Source organism: Oscarella lobularis, chromosome 10, assembly GCF_947507565.1.
Source record: "Oscarella lobularis chromosome 10, ooOscLobu1.1, whole genome shotgun sequence".
NCBI classification, from domain to species: Eukaryota; Metazoa; Porifera; class Homoscleromorpha; order Homosclerophorida; family Oscarellidae; genus Oscarella; species Oscarella lobularis.
In genome coordinates this window covers 557,509-574,898 of record NC_089184.1, presented here as the reverse complement: position 1 = coordinate 574,898, position 17,390 = coordinate 557,509, and the positions used below count along the sequence as shown (strand labels likewise).

The following is a 17,390-nucleotide window of genomic DNA, read 5'->3' as shown; positions in this document are numbered from 1 at the left end:
TAGAACTAGAACAAGACTTCATCAATGAATGCCATTGACCTTTCGGCGGCCACAAAATTTCCAAAGATTCAATGCCAAAAATGAATCGTTTTGGCAGGTGACCGTTTTTGGCGTTATTACAGGTCATAAAAGCTGATAAAAAGCAGGGTTCGTTGCGGGGGTGGAGCAGAGGCACCGACACTGTGATACATCCTGGATGTATCGCCCCAATTGCGCTCACTCGCCCTGCTTGCAGACCCACGAGGAAAGGTAAAATTTCAGCTAAAAATTCTGCCAAGGAACTAGTCACAACAACCCGCCCTTGCAGCCCCCTTGCCAGAGATATAAGAGTGCCCTTGCAGTGTTTGTACAGATCACGCGTCACGTGTCACGTGCTATACTACATCACCAGGCAGGGATATACTCTACCTTCATCAAAACTTAGCCATGGCTTCGGACCCAGAGCTCGACCAACAGTCCTATGATGAGGCAATCGATTCTACGTTCCGAAGCAAGTGGCCTGAAATGCAACGGAATTCGAAAAGCGACGAAAGTACGAAAAAGGAAGAGCCCAAAGTCTCCTTTCTCCAACTAGTACGCATAAAAAACATGTGCGTACACGTAGATCATAAATGATACTGTACCTAGTTTCGCTACGCGGACGGCATCGATTTTCTCCTACTCGTCATCGGCGTCGTAACGGCACTCGCAGCCGGAATGGCAATCCCGGGCGTATCGCTCGTCTTCGGCCAACTCCTCGACGGCTTCATCTGCTTTGCGAGCTTCAGCAACGCGACGACCGAATCTACAAACACGTCCACGTGTTTGTCGAATCGCGTGAACACGTCGTGCGACGGATCGCTTCTCGACACGGACTTATTCGAAGATCGACTGGCGACAGTCGCCTTGCGCTTCGCGCTGATCGGCTTCGGCTCGTTCGCCGCCTCGTACGCCTACGTCGCCGCTCTTCTCATCGCCGCCGAACGACAGACGCGTCGCATGCGCGAAGCCCTATTTCGCGCGATCATGCGACAGGAGATGGCGTGGTTCCAGACGAACGATACAGGGCAGCTCGCCACGCGATTGGCTGAGTGAGAGCACGTTGTTTTTTTCACCTCCCGGCTCCGAGAATTCGCTTATTTTTCTTTTTCTTTTTTAGTGATCTCGACAAAGTTAGTCGAGGTATTGGAGACAAGATTGGTTCGTTTGTCATGTGGATTACCGTGTTTCTCGGCGGACTTATTATCGGTTTTGTTGCTGAGTGGCGTCTCTCTCTTTTCATCTTGGGACTAACTCCCATACTTGCAATTTTGGGAGTGATTGAAGCGAAAGTGATTGAAAAACACTTTTGAATTTATATTGAACGGGTCTCTTTTTCAGCTTATCACCTCTTTCACGAATAAAGAACAGAACGCCTACGCCACAGCGGGAAGCGTAGCCGAAGAGGTAATTTCTTGCATTCGAACTGTCGTCGCGTTTAGCGGAGAGGAGAAGGAAATGAGCAGGTCAAATAATTCATGCAGGGGGGAGAAACGCTGTTCCTATTACGCGTACTATTATTTTAGATACCAAACCGAAATTGAAAACGCTCGTCGTCTGGGAAACAAGAAAGCGCTGAGTAGAGGCCTGGCCGTCTTTTCATTATACATTATCATTTTTGCGGCATTTGGATTCGCATTTTGGTACGTCAGCCAAAAGAGAAAACTGTTTAAAACTGAGAATGTTGTTGTTGAAGGTTCGCCGGATTTCTTGTATATGAAGAATTGACCACGGGAGGCAACGTTTTGACAGTGAGACCCAAACCGGAATATCTGTCGCGTTTCTTCATGTAGTCTGACCAGGCGATATTTGCGGTGTTATTTGGAGCCTTTTCTCTCGGCTACGCCGGTCCCAACTGGGAGGCAGTGAGTACGGCGCGAGGGGCTGCTGTTCGAGTGTTTGAAATCGAAGACAGGGTAGGAGTGTAAATTGATAGGCTCAGTTTGAACCTTTTCTCTCCTCGCGTAGCAATCGTTGATTGATCCTCTGTCTGACGAAGGCGATAAGCCGAGCGAGGAGACGGTGAAGGGCAACGTCGAATTTCAAAACGTTGACTTTTCTTATCCTTCTAGACCAGACGTCGAGGTGAGACAAATGGGAAAGAGAGAGGAGAGTCCGTTTGATATAATTCCTAGGTGCTTCACGGTATCGACTTGAAAATCACCAGTGGACGTACCATGGCTCTTGTGGGTCCGAGCGGATGCGGAAAAAGTACAATCGTTCAGCTCATTCAAAGATTCTTCGATCCCGCAAACGGCACGGTAAGATGTGAGGATTGGAACGGGCAGTCGACTAAAATCATGACTTTTTCCTCGTGAAGGTCCTACTTGATGGTCACGACGTTCGTCGATTGAATGTCCGTTGGCTGAGGCAGCACATAGGCGTTGTGAGTCAAGAGCCCGTTCTGTTTGCGACCACGATTGCCGAAAATATACGCTACGGTCGCGAAGGGGTCACCGACGACGAAATTCGCGCCGCAGCCGTCGCGGCGAATGCTCACGACTTTATCACGAAATTGCCTGAAGTGAGTCCCCCCCGCGCGGCGGCGGCGCACGAATTTCCTCTACAGTGCGCCGTTTTTCTAGCAATACAATACGTTGGTTGGGGAGAGTGGAGCCCAATTGTCCGGCGGGCAAAAACAGCGCGTTGCCATTGCACGAGCCTTGGTACGAAATCCCAAGATACTTCTCCTGGACGAAGCCACGTCGGCGTTGGACACTCAGAGCGAGAAGTCGGTTCAGGACGCTCTTGATAAGGTATAATAAGTCAACGCTCGACCGGGTTTTCACCCCGGGACTTGGGCTATGTTTTAGGCTAGAGAAGGTCGAACTACTGTCGTGATTGCTCATCGACTGTCCACTGTAAAGAACGCTGACTGTATCACGGCGATCGTTTCGGGGCGAATTGTGGAGCAAGGAAGTCACGACGAATTGATGAAACGAGGGGACGTCTATCACGATCTAGTCATGAATCAGGTTAGACAATCTAGCCTAAGTTATGGTCACTTCGTAAATTGATTCTTATAGAGTGTTGTCGGTGGCGGGCCTGACGAGACCGAAACTAAGAAAGGCAAGTCCGGTTGCTTAGTTATTTTAGACACTACACGTCATTTTTTTGTAGAGATTCAAAGTGTGACTTGTCAACACTCTGTACAGCGTCAAGTATCAAAAAAGTCAGCGGGTCGCCAAGACTCAAAAGCGGTAAGAATCAAAGGCAAAAGTCTACTCTATTCTTTGAGTGAAACTACCCCTTTTGCAGGAGGGTACTTCAGATAAGAAAGAGACGGAAGAGGAAGAGGATACCGAAAACGTGGAGGATACTCCGCCACCGTCGCTAGTCCGTATCGCCAGACTGAGCTCGCCGGAATGGTTTCACCTTCTAATGGGAACGATCGGCGCAGTGGGCGCCGGAGCCGTGATGCCCGCATTTGCCGTCATCTTCGCCCGAATGATGAGAGTGAGCGCGAAATCTTTTGATACGATCAAGATTTCAATTGACCTTATATAGGTGTTTAGTGAAGACTGCGAAGAGATGCAACGTCAAGTCGTCATTTGGGCGCCCGTCTTCATCTACATCGGCGTCGGCTCGGGAATATTCGAATTTTGCAAGTCTTTCTTCTACGGGTATGCCGGCGAAGCGTTGACGACGCGTCTACGAGGTCTCATGTTCCGCGCGACGCTGCGTCAAGAGATCGCCTACTTCGACGATCGGCATCACTCGACGGGCGTTCTCACGACCCGACTCGCTCGCGACGCCGCCGAAGTCAAAGCCGTAAGCATCGAAAAGAGCAACTGTAAAGAATTGAAAAGAGGTGAATTTTTTTTTTAGGGCTTTGGGACGCGCATTGGTACGATCGTTCAAATGATTGCCACTCTTCTTGCCGGTGTCACCATCTCTTTCGTCTACAATTGGCAAATGACGCTTGTCACACTTGCCGTCATACCGTTTCTCGTCATATCCGGCATCTTTCAGACGAAAGCACTTGCCGGTCACGCGCACTCGAACGCCGCTCAGATGGAGAACGCCGGTCAAGTGGTCGTCGAAAGTATCGACAACATTCAAACGGTTGCGCAGCTGACGAGGGAAGACGTCTTCATTCGAAAGTATCACGAATGCCTCGAGCCGCCCTACAAATCAGCAATTCGCAAGGCGCACGTTCAAGGCCTCGCTTTTGGCTTTTCCCAGGGCTTTCTGTTTTTTGCCTACGCTGCAGCATTTCGTTTCGGCGCGTGGCAAGTTGCTCACCAAGGTTACGATTACGAGGCCGTCTTTATGTAAGAGATGATATCAGTGTGTGATGGTAGTTTACCTGTACGTTCTCTGGTTTATTAGTGTTTTTGGCGCAATTATCTTTGGAGCCTTTTCCATGGGAGAGGCGATTTCTTTGGCGCCCGATTATTCCAAGTCGCGCGTGGCGACGAAGCGAGTTTTTCGAACGATTGACCTGGTGCCGTCAATCGACAGTTCATCGTGCCAAGGAGAAAAGCGGGTATATTATATATGCAATTCAATCTGAAAGCGGTGACCGTTGATTAAAATTTTTGTAGGACGACTTCAGCGGTGATATTAGCTTCGAAAACGTCAAATTTTGTTATCCAACTCGACCGGACGCGCCCGTTTTAGAAGATTTGAGTTTGACGGTGAAACCAGGAGAAACGGTGGCCTTAGTTGGAGCGAGCGGTTGTGGAAAAAGCACGTGTGTTCAACTTCTAGAGAGATTCTACGATCCAAAGGAAGGAGCTGTGGTATGCTAAATCTTCTCTATGTTAGGAAGTCTATATATACCATGGTCTTCAGTTTGCTGATGGCAAGGACATTCGTGAATGGAATTTGAAGCATTTTCGTCGTCATTTGGGTCTCGTCAGTCAAGAACCCATTCTCTTCGACTGTAGCATTCGAGACAATATCGCGTACGGAGACAATTTTCGCGACGTTTCGTCTGAGGAGATTGAGACGGCGGCAAAAAATGCAAACATTCATGAATTTATCGAAAGCCTTCCAAAAGTCAGAGACCCCCCAGCGTACTTTGCCATGGTCACTTCATATTTTTCTAGGGATACGATACAGGAGCAGGCGACAAGGGTACGCAACTATCTGGCGGTCAGAAACAGAGAATAGCCATTGCACGAGCTCTCGTGAGAAATCCGAGGGTTCTTTTACTCGACGAGGCGACGTCGGCTCTCGACACAGAAAGCGAAAAGGTTATCTTGAAACGCGTTTCTCTTATTGAATATTAAATTTTCCGGGATTTTCTCTTTTGCAGATCGTTCAAGAGGCGTTGGATCGGGCGCGTGAAGGCCGCACGAGCATTGTGATTGCTCATCGCTTGTCGACGATTCAAGGAGCAAATAAAATCGTCGTGATAGAAAATGGCCGCATCGTCGAACGGGGAACGCACGCCGATCTGATGCAGAAGAAGGGCGCCTATTACAAACTCAATGTGGCGCAAATTCACAACGTTTCTTAGGTAAGCGTTGTTGTTGGAATTTCATGTCATGTGCAATCATTGAGGTGCTATTTTCGCTTGTGCATGAGTCATTTGTCCTTATCGTTTTGTTGGTACGTCACCTGGACCGCCGGGTGCAATGCTGTAATTCATACCATAAATATAAATATTAAACCCGGAAGTAACCCGGAAGTAGCCCAAAAAGAAAACGAACGTCCTCCCGGCGTCTTCAGGTGAAGGGCCCTTCACCCAGGCCCTCTTTCGGGGAGACAGTGACCCATCTGTCCCGGGGGTGCCTTTATATACCAAGGCACAGGTGGACCGCGATTGTAACCCACCGCGTCTTGCCCAAGTGGGGTGGCAGTTTATCACTCATGCCACTGGAGTAGGGGATTGAATCCCCTGCGTTTTCGCCGCGTTTAACCTCTCTGGCTCGAGTTGGGCCGGTTTTATTTAGTCACCTCGGGGCCCGGAGGTGAATGGCGACATCGGAAAGCTCTTCATCTGCCTCGTCAGTATGTCCCATTACTTTACGAGAAAACTGCAACAGAAAAAAAACCAAACGCCTTTTCTTTAGGATGAAGTACTTTGAGTCAATTGAGTGTCCAACTGGAATACGAGGACGTTTGTTCACCTGCAATGGATGGCACGTGACGTCATGAGGACCCCACCTCTGAAAAGGAGCCCTAGCGATCTCCCTTCCACCTGGAATTGTTTTTAGACAGGCCATTTGGAACATCTATTGCCGCGGGGTGCGACTACTGGCCGTTTTTTACCTTTAGTTATCGAGATCGCGAAGTCGATTGCCAACGCCGAGGTCTTGAGCGCTTCGCAGCTAAACCATGCTACAGATTGACGCCAAACAAACGTCTTGCTCGGCGCTTCTCGACGAAAACGCCCCGCACACGAGCGAGAGAGCGATGTGTATTCTTCGTCACGTGACGAACTTGACGGGGCGGCGTGAGGACACCACATCGCATAATATTTCTTACGTGAAAAAGAGTAGAAAAGACAGAGAGAAAATTGAGGTTTAGTTATTTAATTAATTGACGCAACAGCCACGTACCTCAAGCAGTCAAGCTGCATGTGCCAGTGGCTGCTAATTGATGGCAACTTGTTGCAATTCTACTGGCGTTGGCTCTGCGTTTGAATCAGCGCCTTCATTTTCCGGAGACGCCACATCAACGAGCCTTTCTTCCAGGGCGAATCCCATCAGGTCTTTTCGCGTAAGAATTCCAGCCACTCTACACGGGGACACTCAAAGCTAGTAGTACTATTGAGGAGAAGAAAATACCTGTTGCATTCGTCCAATACCACCAAGTGTCTAAATAATCGGATTACTTATTAATCATGCATGCTGTATTATTCATTTACCTGAGACCCAAGGTGCGAAACAGAATATAGGTTCTGTGAAGAGAAAACGTTGTCGAAACAGTCGGATTGGATCGATTAATAAAAGGCGACTTGACATAAAAGAAAAACAGCCGGTTTCCACTCCTGTGCCATAATTATCACTGACTTACCAGATCGAAATACAGGTTCTTGTATTGTTCGTCTGTAGCATAAGTTTCCATCAGAGCCTTCGAAACTTGAATGGGATGAGCCTGACTAAAAACCAACTAGGACAAAAGAAATTGACTATAGGGATCAATGAACGCTGGATGATAAAGAACCTGTTTCATATCAATAGGTAATTCGGCAGTCTGAAGTTCTTCATCAAGATTAGACTTCGTTTTCATCAGCTCAGATGCATTCAAGAGGAGAAAGAGAAGATGGTCCCTGCAATAAAAAAACGTTGACATCTGAAACACGCAACTAAATGCGTACACTACCTCGATATAATTCCTCCAAACACTTCTACATCAGTGTCCTTGGCTCGCTCAATAACGGGATAGCCCCCGTGGGTCGTCGACATCAGCGTGTTAGCCAACTGGTAAACGCTAATGCGCACAGGTAAAACCTGAAAAAATGTTTATAGCTGCTAGATTGATCTCGGCTGCTCATCTTACCTTGACGGCTTTTGTCATGGCATCACTGGCGCAATGAAGTTCCAAATTGACGACGCCAGTCGACCTAAAATGACAAATAGCTACGATTGTGGCTGTTGTGTGCAGTTTCTACGTCGTCTTCTTGTCGGCGCGTATGATGACAGGTTCGGCGTCGAGAAATGGTATGCACTTCATTTCAAGGAGAGCGTGGTAGATGGGATGAGTGATGAAATCACCCGTCCACTTGGCAACCATGATGGCAACCATGATTGGAAGAAGAAATTGAACGTCGTTTGTGATTTCCAACTGAAAAAACAATCGGTGAGGTTCGGAAAATCTAATCGAACAAAACGTACCATTATGACGGTTAATGATACCGTCAATCGAGAGACACCTCCAAAGAAACTCGCCGCCCCAATCAGAGCAAAAGCTCCAGGGTCTATCCAAGCCCAAAGAAGAGTCTCTGATAGAGACGATAATGTAGGCTTAGGCCAATAAAAGTTGTCAAGAATTTACCTTTGGAGAAGACTCCAAACATCGCTACCATTGCTACGCCTACCAATCTACCGTACAATGCTCCTATGAAACTATCACAAGACTTTTAGAACCGGGGGGTATTAGTGTCATTCCATGGACTTACAGCATAGGGACGACGAGACCGCTTGATATAAAAGTGCCGGCCGTCCAACAGGATAGGATAAAATATATAATCAATACCGTGATTAATGATCTGCGAAGCATTCCAAAATATTTTCTATTGTATAAGCGTAAGAAAGAAATAGATCACTTACGCTGCTCCAAATTCTAGTTGAGTCTGTCGAGAGAAAAGATGTTTGATTGCCTCTTCTCCTGTTACAAACAGCAGAGTCGCAACTGCACGTGATAGAAAATTAAAAATCCAAATTGTTAAACACAATATTTATTATTTAATACCTTCACTAAATGATCCGTTTGATACGATCGATCCGTTAACGTTGAAAAAAATCCCCTTTGGACACGTGTAGTAGTAAACATTCGATTCCGTGTGCAATGGAGTCGTCGAAGGGCTGTTCAAGCAACGAGGACTATATAAAATCAATAAAAAAAACCGCCCGTTTAGATCACATCACAATCCTCTTGCCTCAAGTTCTTGGGTACGGAGCACTGAACTTGAGTGCAGTTATAGTTGCACTCGAATTTAGTACAGGAAAACGCTTGTGGAAGAAAAACGGTCACTGTCACCATGAGTACCTAAACGGTATTGGCTCTCGTCATAGCGCTGTTTCAGCTTTATTTCTCAACCGACTATAATTATGACGGGTTCGATCATTTTCAGTGTGGCTTTACCACAGGGCGACTCGACCTTTTTTAGCAAGGAACGTCTCCAGCGAGCAATCTATATAGCCAACGACGTCTACAGTGCTTTTATTTCTATAAGGACCTTATTACCTTAACATTCATAAAAGTGAAGAGACTGCCTAGTATGCCACCAATCACACCGATAATAATTGTAGGAATAAAAACGAGAAGATGAAGAGCAATGCCTTGTTCAACCTTAATTAATCAATCATTAGTCTACATTATTTGGGCGATATTGGTAGTGATCTCACCCGAAAAAGAATGTATCTGTCCGTCTTAAAGAGACCAAAAGGACCGTCATATTTCCAGCCAATGAAAGCAGAATTGAACAAATCCTGAGAAGGAAATTAAATAAAGAACTTCAAACCGATTAGTAAAATTCTTCATTACGGTAGTGAACGTCGAGATCATGCAGCAAAAGAAGATCTGCCACGTCAGTTTCTGATTCCAAAACGACGACACTTCCTCCATGGAGAAGAGCATTCCTCCGACGGGAGCGCCAAAGGCGGACGCAATGCCCGCACCGGCGCCGGCCGAGATGAAATTCCGACGATCCTCAGAATTTCGAAATCGGTTGAACAGCGGCAAACTGAAGCGAAGAGTGGAAGATCGCATTTGACTCAGCCCGGCACCAATAAGAGATCTGCAAAAAGAATCATTGACAAACGAATTGGTTTTCTCTCGCTTTCATACCCCATGTGGATCATGGGGCCTTCGGGTCCGACGGGCAGTCCCGATGCTACGGCTGCCATGCACGAGAAGAATTTCACGATGAACGTCTTCACGCTGAATATTCTTCGAATTATTGTCCCGTTGAGGAATCCAATGAGTTCTGGGAGGCCTGACGCGGCTGCGGAAGGCCTCAAAAGCTAATACGTAAATGACATTGGCTGTTATTCAATGAGATATTCCCCCCTCCAACGTACGACAACAATTGCTGAGCCGAAGAGAACTAGCCCAATTCCCCAGAGGACAAGCCAACCCCAAGCATAGAAAAATTCTGAATCCTAATAACAAATTATGTAAATTAGCTCTTACTATAGGTCCAATATACGTTACCTGAACGAAATCGTCAGCCTTGTCAAATTTGACGCTACAGAGACAAAGAGAAATTTACGAGTCAAAAAAACAAGAGGCTCTCGAGTCATCTACTCTGATAAGACGTCGATGCACTGATGAAGCAGAAATCCCACGAAACCGACCGAAAATCCTATCAGACCCATCATAATCCATCGATCCCAGTCCAAACGTCTTGGCTGCTTTCGAAGCCATTCCTATTTAAATGCAATTACGGTACCGGTATTGACTATTCATGTGTTGACATGCGAGGTCATTTTCTTACTTTATACACCTGACTGTGCGGCGGAAGATAGTCCAAGCTGTCGAACTCCGCCAGAGCGTGTCGTTCTTCGTCTGTGTAGCGATGATTGTCGTAGACGCTCTCCAATTCTCGACCGCGTTGAAAAAACGCCGTTGTCGGCTCGTTTTTCGGCCCTTCGACCAGCGTGAGACGCCGTCTGAGACTCGAAGTCTGCAGAAATAGCTAACGAGACTGATAAAATGAAACGAAAACAGAGCGTTTTGCCTTCGACTCTTCCTCTTCGGTAAGTGCCATCACGCCAGCGCGCGTTACAACGGAAGTGAATATGTTCGCCAACGGTTTGGATCGTTCCAACCGTCCAGTTGGATTGATTCCCTTCAATTTGTGCAGAAATCTTGCTCTCATTTTTGATCAGGACGACTCTTGGCGCAAATTGGTGGCTGTTGCTCCGGCGCCCGCTCAGTTTTCATCGAAAGAGGCTGAGTTCACCATGTCATTGGCGAAGCTCACAAAGACGGGGAGTCCGACTGTCGAACTCCTGATGGCGCTCCACGAACGCCGAGTAACGATCGCGCAACTTTTGGAAATGCTTCGAAAAGCAAAATACGAGCAATCGCGACCTTTCATTGCGTTAGCCCGATACATTAGAGGTACAAAGACAGACTGCAATGAAACTATTTCATGTGGGTGTGGTTAGGAGAAGAGAGAGGAGAGGAAATTAGAGGGCCTTATTATCTGAAGGAGGATCCTCGTCCCCCTGTAAGTAGACGCAGTTCGTAATAAGATATACTGTATATAGCGGAAAACTTTCCATAGGCCAGTATTTTGATGTTGCCGCCTTCTCCCAGTCACCTGATCCAAACACGAGAAACCGAACTTGGTTGGATAAAAGAGAAGTTCAGTGCTCTGCGTCAAAGACATTTGCACGGCGGCGTCATCGGTCTCGCTATAACCGGGTCTCCTGGATACGGAAAGAGCCAGCTAGCTCGCCAGTACGGCGAAACGTACGGCGAGGAAGCGCTCGAAGCGCAGGGCAGCGCGGTCGTGCTCACGCTCATAGCGGAAAATCTCGACACGTTCGACAAATCAATGACGACCATTGCACTCGAACTGGGCTGCGACGCCGTCGTCAAACGCCTGGAACACGTCGAAAATCCAAGAAAACGACTCGAGATTCTTCTACCGGCGGTGCGCGGAAAACTTCGCGCGGCTAGACATTGGTTTCTCATCGTCGATAATTTGTGCAACGAAGTGAGAGACAAGTGGTGGGCCTATTGGCCGCAGCCGGGCACGCCGAACTGGGGCACGGGCGCCGTTCTCGTGACGAGTCAAGAGCGAGGAATTCTCGGCTCGTCCGACCACGTGGCAGAAATGAGTCTCACAAAAGGAATGACCCCGAACGATTCCATTCGTCTCTTGACGAATCTATCCGGCATAGAAGATCGCGACGGCGCTTTGGACGTTGCTAAGCGACTGGAGTTCCTTCCGCTTCCGTTGTCGAGTGCCGGCGTCTACGTCCGGGTCACAAACGAAATGGACGCCGGCAACGCGTTCACGTGGTCCAATTACGTCGACGAGCTCGACGCCGGCCTGCGCGACTTGTGCGACGACGCGTCGGTCGAGCACAATCGCACGTATCCGCGCACGATGCGCGTCGCCGTCACCATGGCGGCGAATCGAATGGCAATGTCGAAAGCGATTCTTCGATCAGCTTTCATTTTTTTCGGCTCGTGCGCCAATCAAGCTCTTCCTCTCGATTCCATAATCAAGTATTGTCAGAGAGACGACGCGACGTCGGGAGCGGCGGCGGCGAAACCGATCGTGAAGAAATGCTCGCTATTGATCGTGACGCGAGCCTACGTGAAACGCGTTGAAATGGTCGAAGTGCATCAGGTCACGCACAGCGTTTTTGCGGCGTCCGTTATGAGCTGGTTGATGCCGGAGCGTCCCATGGCCCACGCTCACGTCCAATTGGTGATGAGCGTCCTAAACGAGTCGTACTCGGTCGGCGACGATAGCGACGACGTTCACGAGCGCTATATGCTTCGTCGCGCCTACTTGGCTCATTTGGAGAAAGTTCTCTCGACTCCTGAAAAGGTTGCTATGGACAACGTCGTCGTTGTCGATGCCCTGCAGAATCGCGCCGATATTTACGATCTGTTGGGCGAGCATAGGATTCGCTGCGAGATATTAGAAGATGCGTTTGCCAAGGTTAATGACGTTTCTGGTGGTGGGGAAGATCGTTTGGATGCTGTTCTTCTTTCGTTGGGATGCGCTTTGGCTGATATTGGCGAGAAAGAACGCGCCGTTTCTCTTCTAACTCAGTGTCTCGAAATTTGCCGAGACCGAAGCAAATCGAAACGACGAATTGCTCGCGTTCTCTGCAGCTTGGCGCGCGTCTACGAAGACATGTCGAAATATGAGAAAGCAGTGGAATTATTGGAGGAGGCGTTGCGACTTCAAACCGAAACGTTTCCGCGCGAGGGAAACATGGCCATGGGAGCGACGCTCACCGATCTCTCTCGAGCCTATCACGACATCGGAGACATGAATCGAGCGAAGGCTTATATCGATCGCGCTCTGGAAATGAAGAAGAACGTAGTGGGAGAAATGCATCCGACTTACGCCACTTCGTTGATTCATCTCGGACGATATCATTTGGATCCGACGATCGACGACCCGTCGAAGGCGATCGATGCGTTGGAAAAGGCACTTCATATACGAGTCGAGCATTTGGGCGACTCGCACGATCTGGTCCTGAAGGCGAAGACGACGTTGGGTCGCGCGTATTACAAGAACGACGATTTGGAGAAATCGTGCGACGTTTTGTCCTCCGCTCTCAAATCCTATGAAAGCGAAACGCGACAGCACGCCGATAAAAACGATTACGCCATACTTCTCGTCAATCTTGGGAATACGTTGTTGGCGATCGGTGGCGAAGCGAACGAGCGAACGGCTTTGGAAAAAGCCGTCGAGGCCGTCGAGAATCGCAAAGAGGCGTTGGGCGAGAATCACTACGAAATGGCCTTCGCTTTCGAATGTCTCGGTCTCGCACGACATCGCAACGGCGACAGCCGAAGCGGACTCGAGCTTCTTCGTCGAGCTCGCGAAATCCAAGTTTCCCACTACGGCGAAAATCATTCGCGGATACGCCGAACGGAGCAGCTCATCGACGAAGCGTCGAAGTCGTTGGAACGAGAACGAGAACAAAGTGAAAGTAAACGGCGACGGCGAAACGAAGACGACTGACGAATGTAGAAGTTTTATTTGTTCTTCGATAGGGTGCGTTGTTTTTCCGCGTGTTCGACTGTTTTTTCTTCGATGTAGAGACCCTTGCGACGTCGTACGGCGTCCATGTATTTTCTCGCTCGATTGTCATAGTCGGCTTTTTCGCCGAAATGCACGAGTTCTTCCTCGGTCGTCGGAACCCAATAGGGATCCTCGTCGAGCACGGCCCAGTGATCGAAGACGAGTTGAGGACTCGCTAGTCCGCTCGTTCTCTTTCGAACCTCTTCGGCGAAACCGAAACTCTCCGCCACCGGCAGAACGGAATCGATGACGAAAATCGACGATCCTTCTTTCATTTCTTCCGATAAAACGCGACCGCCTCGTCGACCCAATACAGCGTAGAGTCGACCGAGAACGTCGGCGGTCGCCTGGATTTGACACGAGTACATAGCCATCATGAGTCGCGTAGGCTGAGCGAGAAAAGCGCGACGACAGGTCTCTTTCATAGCCGATATCAGCTGACCAGACAAAGGGCCAAAAGAATCCGCATCAGTAGCGTTCTCTCCCGTCTTTTCCCATGCGTCGACGATAAAGGCGACACCCATGAGAGGTTCGTCGCAAAGCGGACCGGCCAGCGTTGCGAGCTGGAAACCGCTCACAATAGCGTGATCGAATTCGCGCAAAACGTCATCTCCGTCTCGTTGCCAGACGGAAGGACGACTGTAATCGGCGATCGCGTTTAGAAGAACGTTTGGGCCCGTTCGACGCGGACCGAGCGACCAAATTCGATCGACCGCGTCGCCGTCGCTCCAAGGCGGACCGGCAGCGCGAAACGCTTCGTCCAACTCGCGACGAAATTCGCGCAACATCGTATCGACGTTCGACGGCGCCGTCGCCGTCGCGCTCTTCAATAACTCGCCGTTACGCGCGAGTAATCGAGTGACGTCGTCCGGTAAGGAAACGGCGCGAACGCGAAGACGATAAACGCCGTTTGCCGTCGTCTCGGTTACGTTGTCGCTCGACGGCAAATCGGCTTCGACGAGCCCGTTATAGGCGAGCTTGAGTCGACTGAAATGAAAGGCTTGACCGTCTTTCCCGATTTCCTCGTTCACTCGATCGACGGTCGGCGGCGGCACGATCGTCTCGCGAAACGGAACGATCGGTTCGGATACGTCGATAGCGACGCCGGCGGCAAAATGAGAACGCAGATCGTCGAGACAGCGTTGGAGATGGACCTCGCCGGCCGTTACGAGCACGTGTTCGCCCGTTTCTTGGACGACGATTTCGACGCACGAATCGGCTTGGTTGAGAAGTTTGAGTCCTTCGACGAGCGCGCTCATGTCGCTCGGATGCACGGGTTCGACGGCGACGCGGACTATGGGAGCCACGTCGAATTGGACGGCACGAAATGGGGGACAATAAAGGGTCGACGAAATTGTCGCCGATTTGAGAACGTGGCTTTCGAGGCCGCCGATTCCCGCCACGTTTCCGGCTGATACGGTATCGATTGACTCGACTTCGCGACCCATTAGGACGTAGATGTCGCCAATGCGAACTTTGACGGCTCCTTTTCTTTTATCGTCGTCGTTTCCTTGGGTGACATAATGGCTTGGATTGTGTCGAGGGCCTAGGACGTAGATTTCTTGGCCGGGACGAAGAGTGCCGCTGAAGACGCGCGCAAAGGCCACGAAAACGTCCCCGTCCTTATCTGCCTCTTCGCTTTCAATCGATTCAGCGACTTCTTCTTCTAAGACACGCGTTGATTCACTTGATTCTATTTGAGCAGTGTGGTTGTACCTTTCTCTTGTTTCCCGGCTATCATTTCGTTCTTTTTCTGTCGTAGAATTTCTCTTCTCCGATCTATGTCGTCTTGCGTCAAAGCCCTGAGAACAAAACGCACATACAATTCAGTTCCGATGAGGCGAGTGCCTGCGAGTACGTTGGTCGATTCTGTGGCAAGCTCTTTCTATCAACGGCAAACATCTTCGAAATAAACACAATGACGGGAGAAGAATCGTCTGGACTGCATTTCTCAAAGTCTAGTACAAAACCCGGTTTATTTTGATAGACGACTCGATGCCCAAGCGGCGAAAACAAAAAAAAATTCTAGTCTAACCTTGAGCTAGTTTCTGCGTTTCCGCCGGAAAAGAATCCAACGTTTGAAGACCGCTACACATCAACTTCTCTATTCGATCTCGTCCCAAGTCGCGAGGATTCGGCAAATGCGTAATCACCATCGCTATAATAAGAAAGAGATGATATGAAGTAGCAGTCAAAACGTCCATCGTACACAGAACGGCTTTTGGCAGGGGAAGCCATTGAGAGCAGATGGCCTGTAAATGAATTCGAGCGTCGCTATGACGAGCGTCGCGAGCCGATATTTTAAGGTTCATAGAACGAACAATCTTATCAATTTTTTCCTTATCTCTGCGAGGAACAAAGCATTTCTTGATACGTACGATAGAAAAGCGAGAGACCCTACCGAGATTGAATGACTGCGTCGTAGACGGCCCACACGTTTTCTAAGATGAATTGGACAAAGAGTGGTTTCTTCCCTTTGGCTTGAGCCCCTTTGAAAATTCGCCGCGACTTCAAGTGGAGATAATAATCGCCCCAGAGCGTCTTTCTCAGCACGTCCAAATTGATGCCAAGCTTCGTGGCAAACAGAGAAGCAAAGTGACCAATGCTAGAACATAGAGAGAGAAATGTTAGAAGGAGGTGAATACATAGATCTGCGCATAAAGGGTATGGTATGATATGCTTTGCTCAGATTGTGATTTACTATCAGAAAATCAAGAGTAGCTGAATCCCTCGTTATTGAATGGTCATCATAGCAAAAGTGCGAATACTACAGTACATGCCTCTAGAGATATACCTGAATCCCCATCCGTCAATTGCACTAGCAAAAACAACGTTTCCTTGATCCGGAGAAAAATAGATAGACGAGTCGTCCTTCTCCTCCAAGCCAGCACTCCAGTCATAGACTTGATTGACGTCAACTTCGGCTTCAGCCTTCGTATCTTTACCACCTTGCTATACAAAGAATAGAGTTACTATTCAAATCAAAATGCCTCTGAATCTAACAGCTGTTTCTTCCAAAACCGAGCTTGTAAATAGAGCGCCTGTAATTGCATTGACCTATATTTAATTAGTACAAATGTCAATAACTTATTGTCTGATTTAACCTGCTCCAGTATTTGCATAAGATGATAATGAGCTTCGAGAGGTGACAACTTCAGCTCTAGTATCAGCCTATCGATTTTATTTAAAACCAGACACGGCTTGATATTTTCAAGCCACGCCTGACGCAAAACTGCATGCGTCTAAAAAAACAAAAGTCTATAGCCCGAAATAAATAATTAACTACTAAATAAAATACCTGGGGGCAAACCCCTTCGACCACATCGACGACAACGACGGCTCCGTCACAAAGTCGAACGGCGGTAGAAACCTGGAAAAAAACGCTAGAGTTCGTTCTGATTTTTTATTTCGAGTGCACTTCGCTGGAAAAGTCTACGTGTCCCGGCGAGTCGATCAGATTTATGAGATACTCGCTTCCATCTAAAAATCTACTTTCGAAATCCACTTCTTTGTTGGACGTGAATTGTCGCACTGTCTTCGAACGAAAGCGCGATCGCACTCGATTTCATTGTGATGCCGCGCGCCTGTTCGTCTTCGCGACTGTCCATGTAGCGAAGCTAGAGAAGAAAGCGATTCGAAAGTTGTTGGCGAGTTCTGTGCGATGATCGCTCACTTTTCCTGCCATTCTCGGTGAAATAATGCCATTGCTCGCTATGAGCGCGTCCGCTAACGTCGTCTTTCCTGGGCAAGCATCGATATCGAATCGTTTTGGTGGGAGAAAGGAGTTTGGGGGCCCCACCGTGATCCACGTGGGCCAAAATGCAGATGTTACGAATGTATTCTGCCCTTTTTTGCAACCTGTCAATCTTTTTGATGACGCCTGATGCTCTCATCGCTCTCCAGTGGCTCCACACCACGGGTTCGTGTCCTCCGCGAAGGTCGTTGCTCAGATCACGTGATCGTCCTTACA

At 48.6% G+C, this 17,390-nt stretch overlaps 4 protein-coding genes across 5 annotated transcripts; 2 read left to right on the top strand and 2 right to left on the bottom strand.

Moving 5' to 3' along the window:
* Positions 1 to 55: 55 nt before the first annotated feature.
* LOC136192062 (ATP-dependent translocase ABCB1-like) lies at positions 56 to 5,656 on the top strand. Of its 2 annotated transcripts, XM_065980559.1 has the most exons (24): positions 56 to 97; positions 147 to 249; positions 342 to 573; positions 628 to 1,070; positions 1,139 to 1,310; positions 1,360 to 1,484; positions 1,545 to 1,661; positions 1,715 to 1,769; positions 1,821 to 1,934; positions 1,987 to 2,103; positions 2,154 to 2,279; positions 2,339 to 2,542; positions 2,604 to 2,774; positions 2,832 to 2,993; positions 3,045 to 3,087; positions 3,139 to 3,218; positions 3,277 to 3,474; positions 3,526 to 3,789; positions 3,847 to 4,292; positions 4,351 to 4,507; positions 4,566 to 4,763; positions 4,816 to 5,022; positions 5,073 to 5,219; positions 5,282 to 5,656. In XM_065980559.1, the coding sequence occupies exons 2-24, from the start codon at positions 197 to 199 to the stop codon at positions 5,483 to 5,485; spliced, it is 4,035 nt and encodes a 1,344-aa protein (XP_065836631.1). In that variant the 5' UTR covers positions 56 to 97; positions 147 to 196; the 3' UTR covers positions 5,486 to 5,656. The 2 variants fall into 2 exon arrangements, with proteins under 2 accessions (XP_065836631.1, XP_065836632.1); XM_065980560.1 differs by lacking the exon at positions 56 to 97 and having other exon boundaries at positions 168 to 249; positions 308 to 573.
* A 773-nt stretch (positions 5,657 to 6,429) lies between these two features.
* Positions 6,430 to 13,356, bottom strand: LOC136192065 (chloride channel protein C-like). Its single transcript, XM_065980562.1, has 24 exons — positions 10,376 to 13,356; positions 10,133 to 10,321; positions 9,943 to 10,064; positions 9,850 to 9,883; positions 9,717 to 9,797; positions 9,484 to 9,659; positions 9,181 to 9,433; positions 9,042 to 9,125; positions 8,881 to 8,985; positions 8,738 to 8,827; positions 8,573 to 8,682; positions 8,386 to 8,516; positions 8,244 to 8,325; positions 8,093 to 8,182; positions 7,969 to 8,039; positions 7,809 to 7,915; positions 7,586 to 7,758; positions 7,474 to 7,537; positions 7,297 to 7,424; positions 7,138 to 7,243; positions 6,988 to 7,083; positions 6,839 to 6,927; positions 6,759 to 6,788; positions 6,430 to 6,708 (listed from the first exon to the last, which is right to left on the bottom strand). Exons 1-24 carry the CDS (start codon positions 10,514 to 10,516, stop codon positions 6,564 to 6,566), a joined length of 2,697 nt encoding a protein of 898 aa, XP_065836634.1. The 5' UTR covers positions 10,517 to 13,356; the 3' UTR covers positions 6,430 to 6,563.
* On the top strand, positions 10,767 to 13,508 carry LOC136192066 (uncharacterized). The gene is made up of 2 exons (XM_065980563.1): positions 10,767 to 10,870; positions 10,928 to 13,508. The coding sequence occupies exons 1-2, from the start codon at positions 10,793 to 10,795 to the stop codon at positions 13,358 to 13,360; spliced, it is 2,511 nt and encodes an 836-aa protein (XP_065836635.1). The 5' UTR covers positions 10,767 to 10,792; the 3' UTR covers positions 13,361 to 13,508.
* On the bottom strand, positions 13,358 to 17,363 carry LOC136192063 (elongation factor-like GTPase 1). The gene is given in 14 exon segments (XM_065980561.1): positions 13,358 to 15,086; positions 15,137 to 15,222; positions 15,279 to 15,378; positions 15,456 to 15,578; positions 15,630 to 15,766; positions 15,822 to 16,025; positions 16,215 to 16,372; positions 16,424 to 16,477; positions 16,525 to 16,662; positions 16,719 to 16,790; positions 16,839 to 16,955; positions 16,957 to 17,037; positions 17,094 to 17,161; positions 17,220 to 17,363. Coding segments are annotated over 14 exon segments (3,144 nt in total). The 5' UTR covers positions 17,314 to 17,363; the 3' UTR covers positions 13,358 to 13,374.
* Between the last annotated feature and the right edge of the window lie 27 nt (positions 17,364 to 17,390).